Here is a 24736-nt window from a genome sequence, read left to right on the forward strand (position 1 = left end):
TTTTTTGTTAAGTTTAAATTTCTTCGTAAAATATCATTGTTTAATTAGTGCTTTACTTGTTATTTGTTACATGTATTCTTTAGATTTTATTCATAGATTTAAAAGATATAAAAATAATAACAGTTTTAATTTTCAGAAATATTTATTTAATCATAAAATACAAAATTGACCAGGGAACCGGACCACTTTAGCATATATTTATTCATAATCCTATTACGCATCAATTGAGATCAAGTTTTTTAAAAGCTCTAAAAAAGTTTACAGTCAAAACAAGTTTCCAATTTCACTGAAAATTTACCCCAAAAAATCATATAAAATAAGGGTCTTTGTGTCGAGGAAACTTAATTGATTAATGATGTTTAATTACTTTTGCTGTTTCTATCTTTATAGTTAATCACAGTTTGCATGGGAAAATCATTTTCATAAAGGCATTCTTCATGTAGATTATAAATATTGATTTCTCCGCTCTTCCGGATAATGTTGTTGTGTTCAGTTCGGTTTTAATTATTAGAGAAGAATATTATAATGGTGGGAAGCAGGTGCGCGAAGCAGCATTAGAAATCATCCAAAACTTGATGCTAGCGCAAATTGAGAAGGTAAATACTGATGCCATTTGTTGCAAGTAATCATAAATATGTATTATAGAGCACATTTGTTAAGATTTTAGCTCGAAGTGGCCGTCAACTCGTTTTTCTATATATAGACCTTAAAAGCGCGATAACTGGACGTGTGAAACAAGATGTGAAACAAAGGCATTTTTAAAAACCCACAATTTTTCATTGTTTAGAATGCATGGTATGTGTAAGTTTATTTCATGGTCATTGATTAATTCTTTTTTCACTGAAAGTTAGATAATTTAATGTCTTTTGTATGCCATTTATTTAGGTAAGTTCAACTTTTCTAAACGGAGAAATCTGTTTAAAGAGATGTACATGGAATGCATCGAAAATAAAAATGGCCGATATCTAGGAGCCTGGTGACATGAGAGTGATAGCGATGTGCATGAATTTATTTAGGGACGTTTATGCTAACTAGTTCAGATGAAATAAATGTTTTTTTATCATTATGTGTGAATATGAAAGTGTTTTGATATATAAATCTTGATTATGATTTGTTAAAATATTTAATTTTATTTAAACAATAAAATGCTTTCTTTGGTTATTCATGCAGGATATGAAAATGTCGGCATTGATGAAAAAATATCTAATCTGCATTAGCACGTTTTATAAATTTTTACTGCAATGATCGCTACCTTCAGTCCACATGAATAATTTATAGAGAAAGCAGTTTATTGTTTATAATTATTTACATTTTTCTTTTTTTAACAAATAAAATGGATTTATATCTAAAATTAATTATATTGTTGTAATAAATGTACATTATTTATGTAAAATTTGGGATATGGCATGAAATAAGCTAATTTTATGCAAACATTGGACAGGTTGGGACCACTCTCCCAAATGGGATATAATAGCCCGTTTGGGATATAATAGCCCAAATGGGATATACATTTTAAGTGCAAAAATAATATTTTTTTTTTTTTTAAATTTTTGAAATAATTCCGCATTAATGTAAATAAAACACAACAACTTTTGGTTAAGAAGTTTTTCTATATTTCTATAGTTTGTAAGATTGATCCCCAAGAAGTTTTGGATAAACTGAGGGATCAATCTCAGTAATAGTACAGCTACAGAAAAAGTTGTTTACCAAAAGTTGTTGTATTTCATCTATTCTAATGCGGATTTATATCAAAAATTTCAAAATCAAATTTTTTTATTTTTTGCACTTAAAATTTATATCCCATTTGGGCTATTATATCCCAAACCGACTATTATATCCCAATTGGGAGAGTGGTCCCAACCTGTTGGAGTTATTTTTCCTTGACTCTATGAAAAATATATGTTCATATGCCAATATCATTAAAGAATTTTTCTAGTACCATGTTTTTCGGAGCAAACTGAAGATATCCCAATGCACTAACTTTCTGGAAATATTGTCTGCATTGAAAATAGGAAGCTAATGTTACAGTTCTCTAGAGCTACTGAGTTATTAAAAATGTTTATTTCCTTATTGAAAACCTTCCATCGTGAAATATGGTCCCTTTCTTAACTCTATAAATAAGTAATTTTCTCTTGAATAATTTATACAATATAGTTTTTTTGCAGGGCTGTCACAGCTCTTTTTGGTACAGGGACCAGGTCCCTTTCCATTGGGAAAATTATCAACATTTTTTGTCAAATTGGGAAAATTTAAGATATATTAATATATCATCTAAATGCCTTCTTTATATTCACATGATGTTCTCAGGAACTAACCAAGAGTAAAAAGGAAGACACAAAAAATATAGGGAAATTGTCAGAATTATGAAGAGTTTAATTTGTTTTAAAAATTTTATTTACACATGTTGATTTACAGAATTTGAAATTGTGCAGTGGGCAGGAAAATAAGGAGACTTCATTTTTTTCAAATGATTGAGACGTGTTGATTTACAATTTTTTTTAAAAACCCACAGACAGATTAAAAAATATTTTTTTTTAAATACTAAATAGAAAAAAAATCAAATCAAATTTAGGAAAGGGAACCAAATCTACATGATGTGAAATTATTATATTTCATTTCAAAGATAAGATATTTCTAATATCTTATAAGCATAATTCTGTCTAATATGTTACAGATATCTTGTGTATTTACGGGTATTAGTAAAACCCTGTTACCCAATTACAGCCGTAATGCAGAAGATCTGTTCACAAAGTCTACATGTACCTACGTGTAAATGATTTCCTGATAATCTAAGCATTTACTTGGAAGGTTTATTATCTTATTACCAGATATCAACCAATGCTTCTGTCTTCCCGATAATTTACCGGGGGGGGGGGGTGTATGTAAATTTCTGATCACTTTAAAATGCATCACTCATAACAGCATAAACTGCATAATGCTGTGCATGCTGTATAACCCAATTAACCAACCCAAAAGATGACTCTGCTAGTTGGGCTTCTTAGGTCACCACAGGGGTTCAGTCCAGTTGTAAGAAGCTCTTAAAATAATTATCATCAGTGTTGTCCCCATTACTTGATCATTCAGGATAGAATTAAGCAAGCTTTAATCAATTACGGCAAATCCACTGACCAAAAAGCAGCTCCACAAACGCAAGTTGTAAATAATTATGCATTTGGGAATTTTTTATCCTGAAATTGTTAAGAAAGCGGACCTGAAATTGTTAAGAAAGCGGAAACAAACTTTTTTTTTTTTTAAATTGTCATAACTTCTGCAAAAACAAACGTTTGTTACTTATGTACCTGCATTGCATTTCTTCTCACCATAATTGTAACATTGCATTAAAATCAAATCACATTGTAACTGACAGCTAGTTTTATAAAATGAATCAACATTATTTTTTATTTCATTTCAGGCAGAATTATCATCCAACAAAGATTCTTGTAAGGACATCTGAACATTCAACATGAACTACCAGAAGGTGTACATGAACCAGATCTACTCGAGCTCCATCATGAGGCAGGTGGCTCAGATGTGGAAAAACCAGCTGCTGTGTGACGCAGTCATCAAGACAGGAAACACTCAAACAAAGGTATGCTAAAAAATTGTATTACAACATACAAAGATTGCAGTATTAATTAGAAATTACATTGGTGGAAACATAATCCTTCATCAATTTATTTCCATATAGCTAAACTTGATTAAAATTGACATACTGTTTTATCAAAGATATTCATTATTCAAGCAGGGCACATGGCTTTGTAAAACTTCAATTGGCATGCACCACTGCATTATTTTTCATTCTTTTTAATATAATCTTCAGTCCTTTCATCTCACTTTAGGTTTAGCTTATTTTGAAGAAATAGATTATATAGAAAAGAGAATTAGTGAAAGAAATTTAAGGGTGCCAAATGTTCAGTCTATGACCTTGACCTTACAATTCCTTATATTTTGTTTATCTTATATATCTGTTTTATAATCATGTATAAAATTTTTTCAAATGACTTTGATATGTGAATTTAACACTTTTCTAATATTGATTTTAGTTCGATTTTCTGAACCAGTAAAGAATTTCTTTTCTGATGTTTGGACATGCCACAAATAGAATCTTTCAGTCATAGTAGAATTTTGTGACTTTAGTCCTCTTTTCTGTGAAGACAATAACTTCAAATAAAATGTACTGGTCATATCATATGTACATGAATTCATAAATTTGCTACATAAAGAGAGAAGTTGAATTTGAAATGATCAGATACTGGAATTTTTATAAAATGAATTACAGACTTCATTCTTAAAAGGACAAGAACAAGTCTGAAAGTTATTGATAGGTATACCAGAGTATACAATATACATGGTATTTAAAAATAAATGAAAATTCTTTATTCATTCATATTTTTTTTTGGACTAGGTGAGTTCAAACATTCTTCATTTAAAACAAATCTCAATGCTGAACCCCGAAATTACCCCAACAAATACTTTACAATGTTATTATATCTATATCGAGAATGATCTTGAGTGAATGAAATGTTTATCCATTGATGTTTTTGCAGGCTCACAGATTGGTCCTGATTGCTGCCTGCCCAATGCTTCAGCACATGGAAAATGCATCAGTAGGATCTCATCTGGAAGTACGACTCAATTCTGATATAAAACAGAACTCTATTAATACATTTTTGCAGTATTTGTATGAAGGCTATATGATGTTGACAGAAGAAAACTGCAAAGATGTTGAGAAAATTGCGAAACTTCTGCATGCGGACAGTGTAGCAAAATGCTGTGTTGATTTTCAAAAGTGTTTAAATGCTAAATCTGGTATGTCATCATATGAAGGTGCTAATTTTGAGGTGCAGGACAGTGTAGAATTCCGTTATGTCTGTTCTACAGACATACAAAAGACTGTGCAGGATGGTGCGATGAAGAGATCCTCTGAAAGCAGTGGAAGACCTCCTAGTCCAGGTAGCAAGAGGGCAAGAGTGCAGTCTGGGGGTCCAGGCATGATGGGTAGAGTTGATGATAGGTTCAGCATGGCACACAGTTACACACAAGACCCATTTGAACGTGTTCCAAGGCTTGGGTCAGGTTACCAACAACCAAAGCCACAACCAGGGGTAATCGAAATTCTAGAGGATACCATAGAGATGGTAACATCTGAACCTCCAGAAAGAGATCCAGATGGGTGGCCCAGGAAGTCAGATAGACCCCCTATCCAGAAAAGTATGTCTATATCTGTTGCTGGCCAGGTGAAAGGTGGAGACAGCGACTTACAGATAATAGATGTTTCAAGTTTATCAGTACCCTCACAAAGCAAACCATCAAATACCAGTAGAGTGCGTTCAGACTCTACAAATGATAGACCTTCTACAAGTTATGACATTTCACAGCCAGGAAGATCAACACAGAGACAGTCTCCATACAGTTCCGACCAGTCCCAGTCTCCAAGGACTGAAGTAGATGGATCTTTCCAAAGACAGCAACAACAGTTCAGCCAATCAGCAGCTGCTAAACAGACACAGCCAAGAGCAGCACCACACCCAAGTCACCCTCCACAGCTGAAGCACATGTCAATGTCTGGTGTACAAAACTCTCAAAAGTCCTTTGCTGCTGGCAGTCCTTCTCAAGCCAGCTTTGCTGCAGGCAGTGCATCGCAAGTTAGTTTTACAGGGGTTAGCAGTTCACAGTCAAACAGTCCTCAGATACCACCCACCCCTGCTAGCACTACTGCCATGAGTCCCAGGAATGTTGCAGAAACTACTCCAACATTGCCATCACCCACTAAATCCTTAACAGAAGCATCACGAAGACAACAAACAGTTGTGATTGACCAGCCTCCTACAGATAATGCTAAACAAGGTCAACAGGCACAAGAGCAATCGGCACACAAATCTCAAGAAAAAGACCCAGTTAATCAGAAATCCATTGAGATGCATGCTGAAGATGTAGAAAGGTTGCTGGCTGCATCTGAGCCTGTAGCTTCTCAGAGGTAAGAAATAAGAAGTGTACTGATTTTAATTATCTTAAAAAAAGGCACTTTTGTAAATTTGCTATATATCAGCAATGGTAGTAACATTTGACAAATGAGAAGAAACAAGATAGTAATTGTAACTTGAGTATGTTCAGTAACCAATTCACTTGCAAATATATTTGGATAGAAAAATGACAGTGTTAAGAGGTGAACCTTTTTAGGGATAAAAAGGAGTTTGGAGAGATGCCAATAGGAAGTGTTAAATGTATTGTTGATGTATGTATAACAAAACTTATTACAGTGGGAATACTGGGGAAAAGTCTAAAGAGTCTGTTGCTGACTTGACTGTAATCAAGATAGAGGAGGAGGATGAGGAAGATACTGGGGGTCTGGACATGTATGTAGACGTCCCTGACGACAGCAAGCAGCCCCTTAATCTGGGCAGTCGGGACGATTCCACGGAACAGAGCGAAATAGAAGACCCTCCAGGGGACTGGTCGAGAGAAGATTTCTCCAATGAAAGTGGCAGTTTTGGTGCAGATCCAAATATCTCGTGGCAAGATGCATCCTTTAATAAAGGTAGGCAGAAAGTTTTATCTTCATAGCATTAAGGATGGTGAAATTTTAAAGCGAGTTTTAAATAAAAATGAATGAAAATTCTAGCTTACATTTGATATATTTAACCATCCAGATCCTTTGCCTAGAACAATAGTATATTAGTGTTGTCAGGGAAAAATCATTTCCTATGAGTATTTTTAAGTTTGCATTCTTAACTTTACTTTCAAAATACATCTAGTATCATTAAACAAAATTTAAGACTTCCTAAATAGTTGTCCATGTTGGCTTACTGTTGAGAATGTAAATGTATTTCGGATTTTTTTTAATATTCTATTGCATGCATTTAAATCCATAGTAAATTTTTTAAATTCAGAAATCTAATATGGTAACAAAAATATGTCAGCCATATAAATTTTACAAACAACACTAATCTAAGAATTTCATGTGACATTCACATTATAAAACAATTTGTTTACATTAAGGGGGTTGGGGTGGGGGGAGGGGTTATATTTAACGTCTTTTCCTTACTGATTCTGAGGCTATATTTATTGCACCAACAGATGTAGTGCATAATTAGCCAAAATAATCGGCTAGTCTAAATTCAAAATCTGATAATGCAGTCAATTTATATATTAATAAATATGACTAAGCATTTGATTTGAGTGAACAATCCAGTTATTGAGTAGTTGAGTTACTTTTCGTTGGAAATGTCTCCTTACAAATTTCACCATTCTTAACAAATTATTAGGAGAATATTGCATCATTGCAGGTCAGACAACTTATTTTTGGGATTTTTGATACCCATGATACCCTCAAGCAATTTTTAAGAAACAAACTTTAATTGACAAAGAGTTTGCAAAAAGTTTCATCTTTCAGTTTCTGCTCATTATTTCATGTATTTTAAGATCATATATTATAGATCATTTTGGTCATCTTCTTATATCAACATGCAAGAAAATCATTTATTTGTATAAAAATTTTTAATTAAACATATACACACAAATTTTAAGGTTAAATTGGATGACTAGCAATGTTGAAATAAAACTCCATTGATTTTAATCATATGTTTATTAACACCTATGCATTTACTAGTTTATTCAACTGTGGAACAAGAAAGATTTGTACCATATGCAATATTAAGAAAAAAAACAACTCATCAGAAATGAACTTGTAAACTCAGGTACTGGCTTTAGTGCATGTTCTGTGTGAAATGTTTGCAATGGTACCAAACATTCATGATCCACATGATCTACACTCATTCAGTTCATCTCCTGTTTATTGCTTTGGTGATATGGAATGAATGAATTCACCCAGGCGAGGCTAAAACATACCATACTTCAAAAAATTATGAGAATTGTGGGTCCTTATAATTGAAGTAGGGACCAGACTCTTGAGAAATGAAAAGCGCATGAAAGTCAGAAATGCAATGCTGAAGTAATCTTTATTGTCATTAGAGCTCTTATTTAAACCACTTAAATGTGCACATGGCAGATCATGGTTTGTGTATTACATGTACAGATGTATTGGGGTGAGACAAGTGTGGATTTTTTTCTGGCAGTGTTGCATAAGAAACGAAGGCAAAGTTGTCTATTCTTCATGGGTTTGATTTTGTCACCATAGACAGTGTAATATAATTATGTAAGAATGTGTACTATTAGTGTTTCAAGGAATGTTTTTAAGACAGATGAATTGTACTCCAAGAAGGATCATTAAGTTGATCATTGTATGTCCTGTATAATAGTAAGTGTTAATAAAGATAGTGGTTTGTCACAGGTATAAAGAGTAAATGAGTTTGTTGTTTTTCTCTTGATTAAGTTGAAACAATACTATTATCTCTCATCTAGCATTTTTACACAAATGATGTAGAGACTGCTGTGATGTGGCTATAGATTTTAATTTCTACAAGCAGAAAGTTAAAAAAGTCCTGGCCTAGGACGACATACCTTGTTGGTTTACACAATTTATTGCTTACATTGAACAACTCAGATTTATCAACCCTATGTTTATCTCTTAGTTGTTCAAATGTGTGAAATGCATTTGCATGTATATTTTCAAATTTGAATTAATTTATTCGGTCAACAAACAACAATGCATGTCCTTATTACTGTTATTTTGTATAATTATTAAAGGAATGACTTTCCTTGGTTTTTGAGTGTAAGGCTGCCGGGCAATGCACAGTTATTGATCACCTGAATTATGCCAGATGAGTTACATTTAGTATTTACTATGTTTTTTTTTTCATTTCAAATTTGACTCATTTTGTTCTTGCAAATAATGGTTGTCAGTTTTAGATTTTTTTATTTGTTCATCAGTATGTGAATGTTTATTCCATGTATTCAGTATATTGGTTTTTAAGGTATCACCCAAAAATTTACAATTGACGTATACAAAGTATTCACACACCAATAATTTTGATTTTTTTTAATACATGTATATTGCAATGTTGACTGGTTATAAAACTGAGAAAGCTTATTGAAATATTTATATGAACTTTTTTTTTTACAAGTACATTTACAGTACAAGCAATGTAGTAGTTTGTCAAAATACATTTTACATTCGAAATCTATGATAATGTGTTCATTAATTTTTATGAAATAAAAACAGTTTTATTGCCCTATTGACATGTATTATGTTAATACGAACCTTCAAATTTATATGAAAATGTATGTTATTGTGGTACAAATACGGGTACATTAAGTTTATGCATTTGAACAGGTTATGGAATGTATAAAATATTTGATGGTACACGTACATCTTTGTACATGTACTAAATAGGTCAAAGATAGACACAGAATAGTAAATTACCTAAGAAAAATTGATGATGCATACCAAATCATAGAAAAAAAGGAGCCACAATAAAATAAAAAAATGAAGTGTTTTAAGAAAGAGAACCAGTCCACCATTTATTGTCCATTTTTGTTTTTGATAGGACCAATTTCCCAGTCTTCTCTCCGCGAGAGCAACACAACACTACGATGTAAAGATTGCAACCTTGTGTTTGCAGACTCCAGAAGTTTCACTAGCCATAATTTACGCATTCACGGGTACAGGGCTTACTGCTACCATTGCAGTAAGCCGTTTAAGTCTCAGCTAGGTTACAATTATCATAACAACATGAAACATGGGTCTGGTAGTGAACTTTTCTCTTGTTTAATCTGTGGGAAGAAGTTCCAGTCTCCAAGTCTTGTAAAACGGCATATGGCATGTCACTCGGAAAATCGACCCTTTGTATGTCACGTGTGTCACAGAGGATTCCGGTTTAAAACAAACTTAACGGCCCATATGAAACTCCACACTTCATAGATCTCATATAGTTCACATATAATGCATCACTTATTGTTTATTGGTGTACCATGTGGGTTTTTTTGTAAAAAAAAAAAAAACTGCATTAGCATTTCATGTTGCATGTTAAATATGGTTGCAAGAAAAACTTTTTTTCCAAAAAATAATGTTTTCTTTAATTACATACTTTGTAAATAATAAATCCAATGATGTTTTGTGCTTGTTGCTTTTATTGTTAACTTATAAGAACTTGGTGAAGTCTGACAAGTATTGCGCACCTTATATCGGCACCGTACTGTTTTTGAGGACAAAATAAATATGTGCCTGATTCCGTCTTACCAAGTTTCGGTATGTTACATATACTAGAAGTGAATTCTTCTTTAATACACTTGTTCCTCCTTACATCCTGTCCTGATTGAGAAATTGACGAAGTCTTCCCTCTTTTCGTAGGACTTAAGCTGTCACAAGAAAGATCAGAAATCCAATGGCAGACGGACAGTGAAGATTCATTTGAATATAGGTGTAAAATCTGCGGAATGAGTTGCCAATCTAAGTTAGAATTGCAGCAGCATTTCAAAGAAGTTCAAAATCATGGCTACGTCTTTATTTGTGAGATATGTGGAAAAGGTTACCGGTCTCTACAAGGATACAATACACATAAAAAGATGAAACACGGTTCCAAATCGGATTTACCATCTTGTAAAACCTGTGGGAAATGTTTTCCAGCCGCTAGTAATTTACTGATTCATGAAAGAAGCCATTCTAATGAAAAACCGTTTGTTTGTGGCAAATGTGGAAAATCTTACAAACATAAACAAGACTTGCAACTTCACTTGAAATTCTCATGCAAAGACGGCGATAATTCAAAAAAGATACCCAAGTAATGGATAAACCTTTTAAGTATGCTATATATATATATATATATATATACTTTGGACGTTGGCAATTTAAATAAGATTTACAAGAATGAAAACGAAATCTCGATCAAAATATGTGTTCTTCAACTGTTGAAGAATTGCCAAAACTCGAACGCATGGTGTTTTGCACTGAACAAGGCAGAACAATTCATAACATGGAGCACGGACTTGACCAGGAATACTCCAACCTGCAAATAATGCTATTTTTCGTTAACTTAACCAACTGCAAATGCATTGAAGATTCACCAGTAGTAAACGATCTACAAAGACATGAAAAATATATTGAGCTTGAAATGAACAAGCATTCTTGTTTAAAAGTTGTGAAAATTATGCAAAGACGACAAAAATACTCTGTAACAGTTACTGTCTGAATTGGTGGTTTCTTCAATAAGAAGTTTAAATGGGGCTTCAAACTTAAATTTGTATGATTTTCAAATGAAGGTGCTTATAGTGTGTTAGCATGTTATTTAACAAGGCAAGACCACAATCGAATATTGATTATAACATAACGATGCATGCATACTAAAGCCAGTTGTAGGAACCATCAATAAACTGATTCCAAAAAAGGTTCTATTTTCTTTGTCAGGCAAGCGTGCTGATGCTACCACATCCGACTTTGCCATCAACACCTGTCGTCTTTGCTGTGGATTGGCATTCCCTAATCAAGATTCCCTGCTCAAACATTCAATGGAAAATCACCAAGTTGCCATTTGTGGATTGTGTGGCAAAACGTTCAAGTCGAAATCCGGCTATAACTACCACATGAAACTAATGCACGGGTCAACGTCAGCGGGAGAAGTTCATTTTTGTCCTATATGTGGAAAAAGCTTTCAGGGTCCCAGTTTTGTTAAAAGACACCTGCGTTGTCATTCTGACGATCGGCCGTATACTTGTAGAGTGTGTTATAGAACATTCAGATTTAAAGAAAGTTGGAAGAGACATGAAAGTAGTCATTTATCGGTACAAGAGAACGACAAAGATCCTCCTCAGTGATATCTGTTTCCCGTAGCATAATGATAGAAATAGTGTTTGCTTATGTAACTAGTACACTGTGTACTATAACAACAGATTTGCCCTGATCACTTATTTGATTGTTTTATTCTTTTCAATAGAACCTATCGAGATTTCAAAAACCAAAGAGTGTTGCAAGAAATGTGGAGTGTCGATTGAAAAGTCCCGGATAGACTTCCATATGAGGAACGTCCATGGACTCGTGGAACAGTGTCAGTCATGCCACACTTACTTTGACACGCACGACCAGCTGCTAGATCATGCAATTTCCTGTCATTCACCTGTTGAAAACCCGTCTTCACATCTTGTCGACCTGTTTGTTGATAATGCTTGCAAGGTGTGCGGACATTTTGTGGAACCCACTAATAAGTTGGAACACTTGCGAGTCTATCACGGTTATATAGCAATGTGTGAAATTTGTCCAAAGTATTTTAAGTCAAGAGAGGGATATGGACACCATATGATGATGTTTCATTCTGATCAGAGTCTAAGCCACCCGTGTTCGAAATGTGGTAAGAAATTTCAAACCCCAAGTCTGCTGAAGAGACACATGAAGATTCACTCTTCCTCGAGACCTTTCGTCTGCAAAGTTTGTACGATGGCATTTAAATTCAATTGGGTATTACAGAATCACTTGAAACGCCATGAACAGGGATCATAAACATTTTTTTTTTATCATAGACACGTTTTCTGTGTGTGTAATGTGCATGTTGTAACTGTAATGATTTCTTTGTATAATTGTATTTGATTAATTAAAAAGTTTGAATCAGTATTTTAATCTTGTATGTTATGATTTCCCTGCAGCAACTGTCTGTATCATAAAGAATACCGAGTTTTTTCTCAGTTGCTGCTAATACTTGTTGCAGTTTTGTATAGAGTGTATAATATTCTACACATAAAATGCAATAGTAAGCCATGAGTCATTTGGCCTAAAGAATAAACAATTAACAATAACAAGCGTCCGTTATTAATCGAAATTGCCCATTGCTTTGGTACATGTATTGGTTCCTCAATTTTTTTAAAATTTTTAATTACATGTATTTAGTTATCTCCTTTTTGAAATATTGTAATTAGTGATTTGGAAAGTGAATTATGTTTGTATCAAACAGGTAGTTGTTGCCTTCCTTTTATTGTCCTCGTATATAGAGAAACGTGAGCCCATTCGTATCGATACAAATACATATAAACGTTTTGTATTATACCTCTATTTAATTGGTTTGTTTTGTTTTAGGAGGAATTAAGAGAATGAAAGAAAGGTCGCCATACCGCGTTTCTAGGAAACTGGATATGTACACCTGCAAAATATGTTCGAAAACTTTTCAGAACAGTACGGAGTTAGTTCGTCATATTAAGGTTGACGAAGGAAGAAGTTTCTGTGAGAAATGTGAAAAGTGCGACAAAGTGTTTTTTGTGCCATCCACGTACAAGTACCATCTACAGGCCAAACACAAGGTTCCGCTCAATTTACCTGAGTGTGAAGTGTGTGGGAAGTGTTTCCAGGATAACTACAACCTGAACCGCCACATGGTGGTTCACACGGGGGAGAGACCATTCCACTGCTCAAACTGCTTCAAAGCTTTCAAATCGAAAGACAATGCTAAAAACCATTTGCGCTTTTGTAAAAATCAGGAGTATGTACAACAAGAATAATACCGTAGATCTCGGTACTCATCCATGTTTGTTGCAGATCATCTATTTTAATTTGTGCAGAGTAACAAATTACTGGATGATGTTCTAAAGTGCTGTTTCCTTTGTGTGCGCTTTTTAGTTGTTATTAACTACCGTAGCTTTAGGATCATAGCTTGTTAAAGCCATACTTTGTTATTCATTTATTTGAAAAATACTGTGTAATATGGACTTCTTAATTGTAATGCTTTTAAATGTATAGATATACAATGTCCAGCTGCAGAAATAAGCACATGTCTATATAAACTTAAAGCTGTTCAAGGGACACACATTTTAGTTGTTGTTCAACACGATATTGATTGAATTGTGTTGCAAGAAGTCGCAGGATAAACACTTGAGTCTCGAAATTGATTTCGTCGTATGTAGTGTATTGGTCACATCAACTTGTCTTGCTTAGAAACGATGTGACATTTATATGAACTTCTAAGTGCAGCCACACACAGATACACACTTAATGGTGAAGGGAAAATTGCATATACATGCATAATTTTCAAACTGACTTGCAACGATATCTTAACGAAACTTTGCTGTATTTTCAGCACATCAATCTTTCGGGACAAGCGATCTACGAACTTTAAACAGAAGCAAGTGTCAGTTTTGCAATGAGATATGTAGCAGCGATGCAGAGTTAGATTCTCATTTAAGATCCCGACACAGTTTTACTGGAAGAGATGTAAGGGAGGGAGGTTCGGTGGAACACGCACAAAAACCACAGGAAGAAAATGAACCGTACATTTGCCCTCATTGCCAAAAGACATTTAGTTTCTTGTGTCACTACAAGAGGCATCTGGTAATTCATTCCCAAGATAGACCACATAAATGTGAACTATGCGCCAGTTGTTTTAAACGGAAAGACCATTTATGGGATCACGTTCGAAGGAGACACGGAAAACCGTTTGCACCTAGCAGCAACACGTAAACGCAACTATAAAATGTTGTTATATAAACTATTCGTTACAAGTACTGTCATTTAGATTATCGACAATTTATACAGAATGTTTTTTCAGGTGTTTAAAAATCGAATGTTGGGCTAGTTACAAAAATTGAAATGCATGCGATGACTGTGTTTTGAGGAATGTCATTTCGATATTGCACAAAAATATGCCCATTGAATTTCGAGAAAAAATCATGACTCTTAACTGCAATTTAATCTCTTCTACAGGACTTGCCATTCATAATGGATCGAAGTCTTCTCAGCCGTTTCAAGGAATGTCTTGCAGGAATTGCGGTGCCTGGTTTGTTGATGAAAAACAATTCCTGCATCATATGGCAGTCATTGAGAATCAGAGCGTGTGTGCTATTTGTAGGGAATGTGGAAAATATTTCATTTCGGCCGACGGTTTCAAGTTTCACATGAAAATGAACCATGGATCGGCCGAAGAATGCCCCGAGTGCAACGTATGTGGAAAACGATTTCAGACTAAACATCATTTGCGGCGGCACATGACCATGCATTCCACGGCTAAACCGTTCTCTTGTTCTATTTGTGGCACTCGTTTCAAACGCAAAGACCATCTACAAAAACATGTGATTTGTACTCATCATAAGAGTCCTTCTTAACTTATGTTTTAATCATTTCGATTTTGAATGTTTTTTCTCCTTTTTTTGTATGCTGGATTTATACGTACATCATTTTGTTATAATTTATAGGTGTAGATGTAATTCTATGGATAAAATTCAAAAACAGATTACAGACCTTTGATTTTTTTTTTTAGTTTTACAGAGAACGAAATTGCTAAACTACCTTAATTTAGTCATGGTCACCCTCCCCTTCGTTTTAAGGAGTGCATGAATCTCATTACCTTAAGCAACAGAATTTTTTTTTCTGTCGCGTGAAAAAAAACAAATAAGTGAGCCATACTTGTGCGGATTCTTAATTCTGAATTCCCTTTTTACTTTCTTTAGGGACATATGTTCAAGTTCAACATTGCACAATGGCTGGTACGGGACAAAGACGTCCAATAAAATTTTCCCGGAATTTTCAGGAATATGACCAAAGTGCGCCCTCGCAGTTTACGTGGTTCTGTTACATGTGTAATAAAGGATTTAAATCCTCGTCTGGATATTCAATCCACAAAAAGATATACCACACAGTCAGACCGGATTTCCCAAAATGCCCCGTATGTGGAAAACAGTTCGCAAGTGCTAGTCGACTGATGCGGCACCAACTCTCCCACTCTAGTTCAAAGGCATTTACTTGTAAACGATGTCAAAAGTCGTACAAATATGCCAGCTCCCTTAAATCTCATGCGTGTGCCGATGAAGTATAGTTCTTATGAATCCTTTAAAAAGAATTAGGAAGTGTACGAATTCATTATACTATGAAATGTAATTTTGATTAAGAAAATATCAATGTTACTGTATTGTTCTATAGGCCACTTGTGACAGTTGTTAAGTTTCTTATTGAATTTTCATTTGCTCTCTATAATTTGTTTTGTTTGTAATTATGTTTGAACGAGAGTAGACATATTTTTTAAATAAATACATTGTTAAATATGAGTTTGATGAGCATTTTTAAGCAGAGTAAAACAAATTACACAATGTCAACAAATTTTATGTATACCTGGGTAGATTTTTTGATACCTGTTTGTCGAATGTCGACGTAATACAGTGCGCATTACACAGATTGGGATAGTATTATAAATGGGTTAACTTTCGTCGCTATAAACATCTATATTTTTCCTGTAGATCAACCAGAACAGGACACTTCTACAGAACAAGAGGTAACAGAATCTGTTGCGGTGCCAATGTCTTGTGTCATCTGCGGGTTTCGGGCCCCGAACCAGGATGGCGACGCATTCGGCGAGCACGTCAGGAAGCATGGCTACGCTACGTATTGCGACGTGTGTGGTCTGATGTTCAAAACGCAGCAAGGGTGTTATCTGCATAAAAAAGTTCATTTTCCAGCCGTGCAGCTTAAGTGTGATTTTTGTGGAAAGGTTGCGCAATCCCGAAGTCACCTCAACCGTCATATGAAGTCACACTCGGAGCAAAGACACTTCAAATGCCAGTTTTGTATTTCAACTTTCAAGCACAAAGCGGACATGAATCGTCATTTAGCTAACCGACACAATAGCAAATAACGGAACTGTAACAGCCTTTATTCACTAAGATATCCGCACCAACGTTGATCTGAGTTGCTAACAAATATTTTATTGTATAAACATGTATAAATGTAAAAATATTGAAGTAAATTGTACTTAAATGTATTTTGATATATTCATCCATTTATTAATGCATTTGTAAAATACAAGATGGTTGTACAGATTTTATAATGAATAAAGATTTCTATTTTTGTACTAGAAATTATTTTTTTGTCTTTAACAGATGACAAAAAAGAGAATCTGTGGTGGCTTGGTGTTAGAATTTGCAAATTTATCCATACATGTTTGTTTTAATTATTTTAGGTGAAAAAAAAGATCGGAACACATCTGATGTTATGTTACATTTCTTTTGCTAGGATTCTCTATGGGGCTTCAAGAACAAGGCACTTTCTCCTGCCCAGAGTGTAACGGCTCTTTTTCTAGCATGGAGGCCCTTCTAGAACACAGGAGAACTGTGCATAAATCGTCTTACCACGTTATGTGTGAAGAATGTGGAAAAGTCTTCAGATCGACCTCTGGCTATCGGAACCATCAGAAAATACGTCACAGCTCTGACAGCAACGTCCCTTTTTGCAAGATTTGTGGGAAAAAATTCTCCAGTTCGAGTCGACTTTTTGAGCATCGGAAAAAGCATTCGGATCAGACATATTATGCCTGCCAAAAGTGTGGAAAGTCCTTCAAGCATGCGCGATCAGTGAAGAGGCATGACATAGTCTGTAAACAGTAAATTAGGATTCCACAATGAATATGAGGTCAACACTTTTGCCATCAGTGTCCGCTGAATAATGTATTATTGTATAGTGCATTTGAGCAGCACTGGACTAACATGTAAATATAAACTGTATACTTTTGCCATATGTGTCCGTTGAATAATGTATTATTGTAGAGAACATTTTAGCAGTACTGAACTAATATGTAAATGTAAACTGTGTACTTGTCTGTGTGTCAGGGTACTTGCATACATTCATGTATACTTTACATTGATGTAGAGTATGTATATACACAATGTTGAAATATCAGAAAAAGTTTTATTTCTCATGTAATATTGTTTTTTTTTTATTTTGTTGTTGTTGTAATGTTAATGTTGTAGTAGATTGACTCGCGATAAAAAAAGGTGCAACAAAATTTAATTTGCATTGTTTTTTACTCTTCACATTGAACAACCTCTGGCCAACCCTAGTCAGTTGGCGATGATGTTAAGTGGTGTGGATTAATAAAGAGATGGCTATGTTGAAATCATGCAATTATTGTAAAAACAATTTTGTGTGTACATCTATTTGTGAAGTCGAGAGGGGTTTATATTTCACTGTTCCTTTGCATTAGAAATAAAAGGTGTTGAAAACAGTACAGACTGTATTTATTGTGCAACTTTTTACCCCATATTTCATTCACCAAAATCAAAATGAGCATAACGTTTCCCATACATAGCACATCATTTAGCATCTTTATATCGACGTTTTTCATTTTTCAGAAATCGGTATTAAATCTCGCCAGGCACAAATTATGGAAAACTTCCGTATGACCATTTCCCCTGTTGCAGCGAAAACCTTTCCCAGGGAATTCCTGGATTACTTTTCGGATCACAACCTTATATACAACGAGGGCCGTAAACAGAAATCCTGTTGGAACTGTAAACTTGGCGGAGTAAAATACGAATCTGGCAACATGATTATAACTCGCTACCATTGCCAAAAGTGTAATATACCCCTATGTCGGGGCAATAGAGAATGCCATACAGCCCATCACTGGCGTGAGTGGTTAAAGCTCTGTAGTGACGTTCGTTCAAAGGACCCTGCTTCAGTTGTTCAGCAGTAGACCCCATACTCGACGGATTCGCGTCGTCGATCGTTGAGTAACTGTACATATTAAGTATTGTTATGAGACGGACTTCACCGTTTATTCAGCCTTCTTAAGTAGAATATAATGCTTTTTTTGGTTTAATAAGTATTTTTTGTTTTTATTGTTTGTGTTGCTGTTGTATTTCCTATAATTAGTCATATTTTGTATATTTCAAATAATGGTGCTATTTTTCCATGTACATTAGGTATTTTATCTAAAAACAATGTCCAATAATTTTCATTTGTATATTTCAACCTCTTGAATGCATATTTATGCATTTGTATTTAGTTATTATGTAAACCTGTATATTTTTGGTGGCGGCTCAGAAAGGAAAGCATTTGGTAGCAGAATTTTACTTAATATGTTTTCTTTCTATTCAGGGCGTGATCATCCAATTTATCGTGATTTTCCCACAAATATCGTTGTTGTTCCTTGTCATATGAAAGGAAATCTCCGGTTAGTTTCTGATGAGCCTATTGGAACACCACCTGATTATCTAGGCGAGGAGCACGAAATGGCGGGATTCAGGGATGAGTTCGCGAAACATAAAATAGTTTCATTGACAGGCAACAAGAAGAGGTTGTGTTTAATCTGTAAAATAACAAGACGGCGAACTTCCGGTGGCTGCAGAGTCTCCGCTAGACACAAGTGCGGCCTGTGTGACGTATATTTGTGTAAAGGCGAAAGGGGCTGCTACTTGCACTATCATCAGATTCTTTATCAAAACGGTGGTTCCACGAATAATCCTGAGAGACTGATAGCAGATGCATTTGGGATATCTTATGAAAACATATGACATTGAAGCTACTTTTCCAGCTCTAATTAGCATCATCGTTTAATCAGATGTAAATACCATTCAAACGTGTATATATGTACACTTAACATTATTTAAGAATGATCTACAAAAACAAATATGTTGAAAAAATATATATTGCTTGTGATGTTGATGCAGTTAAGACATTTTTGATTTATCGGTGTCGTGTAATGTAAATAATGATTGTACCGTAGATATAGTTTTGAATTTCATGCATATAACTTAAGGTAGTAATTTCTAATATAAAAAATACAGGAGCTAAGGCAATTGAGTTTTACCTGTAGGTCACGGACAAACCTCGTCTACAGCATACCCAACATTTACCATTCCCCGCGCACCTGCTCCGGGTCACACCTTGGCGTACTATGAAGACAGAAAAGAGAGATATTGTGTCTTTTGTAAAAAGCATAAAATCAAAACCCGGTCCGGCTGGCATCCCAAGTCGCTGTTCCGTTGCAGGGAGTGTGACGTGTGTCTGTGTTCCGGAAAACAGGGCAACAGGAACTGCTTTCTTTTGCATAGCCATTATCCACAGCTTTCATAGTATTGTGCTCCAGGAGCTTGGAGTGGGGAAAGACAATCCCTTTTTGCTTGTTTTTTGGACATTATTTTTATATCAGCCTATTTTTTAATCGTCATAAATGCATATTTGGTAACTGCCACAAGTGCATGTTTGATAATAAAAATCATGTTGCATGGAGTTAAAAATAAATATTGTGTTTACTTCGTTTTGTTTTATGTTTTTGTGAAGAATGTTTTAAAGAAATTCTGAAATGATATTTTTGCTTTTACTTTGTAGAAAATACTGTTGATAATATCAAGGTATATTGTCAAGGAAATGCGTTTTTCAAAAAAGGAGAACTTGATCTATATTTATGGTATTCAAAACCTTGTCTACGTTATGGATAATAGTTTAGATATATTGGAAGGTGACATTCTCTAATGTTAGTGTAAACAATATTATCCGCTTTTTGCATCAGATAAGTAGAATTTTTGTCAAACTTTGCGTTGTGAAAATGGTAACTTTCATAGACGAGAGCCCATGTGGGTATTTCAGCATATTCATAAGAATTGTATTCTTTGGGTTTATCAGTGACATTTTGCCCACTCAAAGAAAGTGTTAGTTCTGATGGTAAAAATTTAACAGTAATTACAAATTCTCATGACATTTTTTTGTTTCAATTACGTTTATTATCAGTCGATATACTAGTTTCTGAACTCAGTAGCTCTTGCACGGTATGCCAGAGGCCCTGGGTTCGAGTCCTGGATTACGCTTGACTTTTCGTACCTGTAACGCGTATCTTATGTCGAACCTAACGTTTACTTAGTAACCAAGGAAATATTTATTCTCAGAGGTGAACCAAGATGATTATGATATACGAGTCAAAAATAAAGAGATAGGTTTAAATACTTATTTAAAATTGAAAATTTTGTTATGATATTATTGGTTTTGATTTATGAATTACGTTAATAAGATTAATTGATAAATACTTGAAAAATAATCTTTACATTTATTACAAGAAATTTGTTTTAAAAAATTACATACTAATCAGCACACAAATAGCAACTGTAAAATCCAAAGTAACTGATTCATTTACATGTAGCACTTTTTCAACTTTTTTAACCGTATTCAAGGTGGAAAGGTAGTTTGCTACAATTTTGTATGAGATAAGACAATAAAAAATAGTTAAAATTGCATATGTATGCAAATCTTCTCTAAATCTAGACTCGAGTTTTGTGTGCATGTAGTTTCCGTATATACTATTGTGAGTGAATACAAAGTAAAGGCACATGTATCTCGTAGGTTTCAAATTATCTCCACCAAATTGTATTTCAGATTGCCCAGGAAATGGGAGACTTCTTGTTTATCGAGACCAATTTGGTTCAGAACACGTGGCCAGAAGACTTGAGAATAACAAGGACAAATATTGTTATTTTTGTAAGATTAATAGAGTAAAAACCAAGTCTGGGTACAATATCAAATCACGGTTTAAGTGTTCGAAATGTGATGTCAGTCTTTGCCTTGGCGAGAGAATGAATCGAAATTGCTTTTACATGTATCATGAAATGCTAAGAAACAAAGCAAAGTAGTATCAGTGTCATCGGGTTTTATGGATTTGTTTCATGAGGTATTATAATTGAAATACCATATTTTGCGATGCATAAATCATAATTATTTGTTGTACATACTTGTATTGTTTTTCATTATGAGAATTTGTTATTATGTCAAAACGAATTGTTAATTTACTTGACATGGTTGTCACATGATAAATGTTTTTCTTGAATAAATATCAGTGAAACTTTCTTTCAGATGTATGGTTTTGTGATTAAACAATACACACGCTTTTGCATGCATACTTATCTGGTTTTTTTGTAAGTGTGTGGAACATGTAACAGGTCAGCTGATCCTTCATGTATTGCACATTTCTTTTGCCAGGATCCTCTGTGGCGTTCCATAGTCCACCACAGAAAGGTGTTCTCTCCTGCCCAGAGTGTAACGCCGCTTTTTCCAGCATGCGGTATCTTATAGAACACAGGAAGGTGGACCATAAGTCGGTGTACGTAGCTTTTTGCGATGCATGTGGGAAAGGCTTCAAATCGGCCTCGGGATACCACATCCATAAGAAAATGTTTCACAGTGCAGAATGCAACTACCCGATGTGCAAGATTTGTGGAAAGAAATTCGCAAGTTCGAGTCGACTTCTCGTTCATTTGAGATCGCATTCAGATCAGAGAAACTTTTTCTGCTCGAAGTGTGGAAAGTCTTTCAAATACGAAGGATGTCTGAAAAAACACGGCGACACTTGTAGATAGATTTTAAATGTATGACAGATCTGGCATTTGGTACCACCTTGTAACTATTGGGGTCAAATTGTTTAATGTTTTGGTTTGTTATAATTTTCATTATCACATTTTATGAAATTGTCTTGACCTTACAGTGGTTTCATGATTTGCAGTTTGTGGTTTTGCAATGGAAAATACAAGTGTATCAAAATTAAACAGGGGCACTTCTTTCTGTGCACGGGTAAGCAAGGCAACTGGAACCTTTGTCCAAAATTTAATCGTATTCAATAATCGAAGATCTAGGACTTCTGAAACCATGCACTGGAATAAATAGTCGTCGAAATTTGCGTTAATGAAACTTTCTCTTTACACCTGCTTATTTACTGTCATTCAGAAAATGTAGTATTATGATTTTTTTTCTTAATTAGTTGTGAAAGAAATGTTTTATTACGATGGCATTATATATTCTGCCCGTGTCGTAATGGAATTGTTCTCAATAACGCTAGAAATTAAAAAAAACCTTCGCATCAATGAGTAGTAGCATCGATTTGCTTTGTAATGATTGTAACTTTAAATGACGATTGTCAACAGACGTAACAAACTAATCTACACGGATCCAGAAAAATGTCCAGGGGGGATCCCAGGGATAACTATGTTTGGATAATAATTTGCGATATAATTTTAATATCATGTAGGATCTTATCCAGACAACAGATGTATATTACACGTACTTCGTGATTGTAAAATTAAACATTGTAAATTTTAGATACAATAAAACGGTGTTTTATTTTTATGTCAAATGGTGAACATGTATTGATTACAAATGGTAGCTTACTAAAGTTTCATAAACCAGTTCGTGAGTATATGTATAGATACATATATAAAAAGACTTCATTTCAAATTATCTCGTCTGAATTGTTTTTCAGAGAACCCAGAATTTGGAGGATCTGTGAGTTCTAGAACCAAATTAGATTTTGGACATGTGGCCACAAGAAATGAAAATAACAAGAATAGGGGTTGCTATTTTTGTAAAATACAGAGAATTAAAACCAAGTCTGGATGGAAAACCAAATCCCGATTCAAGTGTGCTAAATGTAACGTTATTCTTTGTATCGGAGAGAGGGGGAGTCCGCGGAATTGCTTCCATTTGTATCATGAAATGTTGAAAAACAGAATAGCGTACCAATGATCATTGTTTATTTGGTTTTTGCTCTGATCACCGGTAAATTAAATGTTGATTTTATTTGGAATCAGACCCAGACATAATATGTATAACAGATGTATATTATGCATGTACTTTAAGATTGTGTAATTGAATTAAACATTTTAAGAATTAGATGTGATATAATTGTGTTTTATCTGTTATGGAAAATGGTGAAATTGTATTGCTTATAAAACGGTATAGTATGGGCGGATCTCGAGGAAAATCAGGGGGTCCATACCCCCCCCCCCCCCCCCTGCAAAAATTATGCCTTGAATCCCCCCCCCCCCCAATGGCAAACGCAAATAACTGTCGAAACCCCTTGATCCGCGCATGGGTAGAAGTTTCCATTTATCACTGAGTACGTAGTTATAAGTTGGTAAGTGTATTTAAAAGACGTTGGTTATTTTGAGCATGAGTTTTTTTATTGTACCAATTTAGAATTGGGATCGGGCACAAGTTCTGTCAGATTGTCCTCTCCCTATTCAAACATATGATACAATATAACTAGTATTGCATGATTACACAGCATATGGAGGTCAGTGAAATGCAAGGAAGATTAAATTACAATTAACATAGTAAACGTGTGCATGAAATTGTAAATCAGGTAAATTTTCCAGTATTTTTAATGTAGCGATTAACTAACAATAAACGTGGATTCAAATTATCTTATCGAAATTGCATTTCAGATGACCCAGTGTTTGGAGGACGTGTGAATTATCAAGGCCAATTACATGTAGATACGGATCACGTGGCCACAAGAAATGACAATAACAAGAACAAATATTGCTCTTTTTGCAAAATGCAAAGAATTAGAACCAAGTCTGGATGGAATACCAAATCCCGGTTCAAGTGTGCTAAATGTAACGTCACTCTTTGTATCGGTGAGAGAGGGAATCGGAGGAATTGCTTTCACTTGTATCATGAAATGTTGAAAAACAAAGTTATAGCGTAACAGTGTAGGTTATTTTTCAGTTTTTGGAATCTGTAAATATTTATTTACTGGTCCACAGATCAAATTTGGTGATACGTATTACCTGTTTTGATTACAAAGAAAAGCTTTCTATCTTGTGATTAAACAGCGGAAAACTAAAAATACGTTGTTTTACCTGCAGAAATGGAAATTAAACATATTTTGATATATTATGTTGATGCTTTATTTCTTATACAAAAACATCTAACTAATATACGGCCTCAATGAGCATTTGAACGTCCCGATACGGACAAGTTTTATTGTACCATTTCCGTTTTCCGCTCTGAACCGACTTACTAATTCATTATAGCGAATACATTACTTTGAGAATTTTGTAACAAAAAAACCAATTTTATAAATTTTAACAAAATAGAACTTTGTCATAATATTAAATCCTTTGGAAAACATGACATCGTGTTTATTTGTCGGCTATTGATCATTGTACACTTTCTGTGTAAGACTGTTACAATATGTAGTCAAGTTTAATGTGTCATTGTATAAGCTAAAGAGGGAATAAGCGGTTTTAAAGAAGTTTGTCTCATTTTAAAAGTCATACTGAAAATAAAATCGCCATTTAAAAACTTTCAACGTGCACAATTGAAGCATTA

General features: G+C 34.4%; 1 protein-coding gene across 18 annotated transcripts; it reads left to right on the forward strand.

Moving 5' to 3' along the window:
* The first annotated feature begins 477 nt into the window (after positions 1 to 477).
* On the forward strand, positions 478 to 24301 carry LOC105325138 (myoneurin). Of its 18 annotated transcripts, none has more exons than XM_034482765.2 (6): positions 478 to 596; positions 3413 to 3589; positions 4548 to 5977; positions 6261 to 6538; positions 18737 to 19201; positions 19455 to 19595. In XM_034482765.2, exons 2-5 carry the CDS (start codon positions 3464 to 3466, stop codon positions 19150 to 19152), a joined length of 2250 nt encoding a protein of 749 aa, XP_034338656.2. In that variant the 5' UTR covers positions 478 to 596; positions 3413 to 3463; the 3' UTR covers positions 19153 to 19201; positions 19455 to 19595. The 18 variants fall into 18 exon arrangements, with proteins under 18 accessions (XP_034338656.2, XP_011422844.3, XP_011422838.3 ...); XM_011424542.4 differs by lacking the exons at positions 18737 to 19201; positions 19455 to 19595 and adding exons at positions 13953 to 14328; positions 14576 to 14735; XM_011424536.4 differs by lacking the exons at positions 18737 to 19201; positions 19455 to 19595 and adding exons at positions 10250 to 10699; positions 11303 to 11442.
* Positions 24302 to 24736: the final 435 nt, after the last annotated feature.

This window comes from Magallana gigas, chromosome 5 (assembly GCF_963853765.1).
Source record: "Magallana gigas chromosome 5, xbMagGiga1.1, whole genome shotgun sequence".
Taxonomy (NCBI): Eukaryota; Metazoa; Mollusca; class Bivalvia; order Ostreida; family Ostreidae; genus Magallana; species Magallana gigas.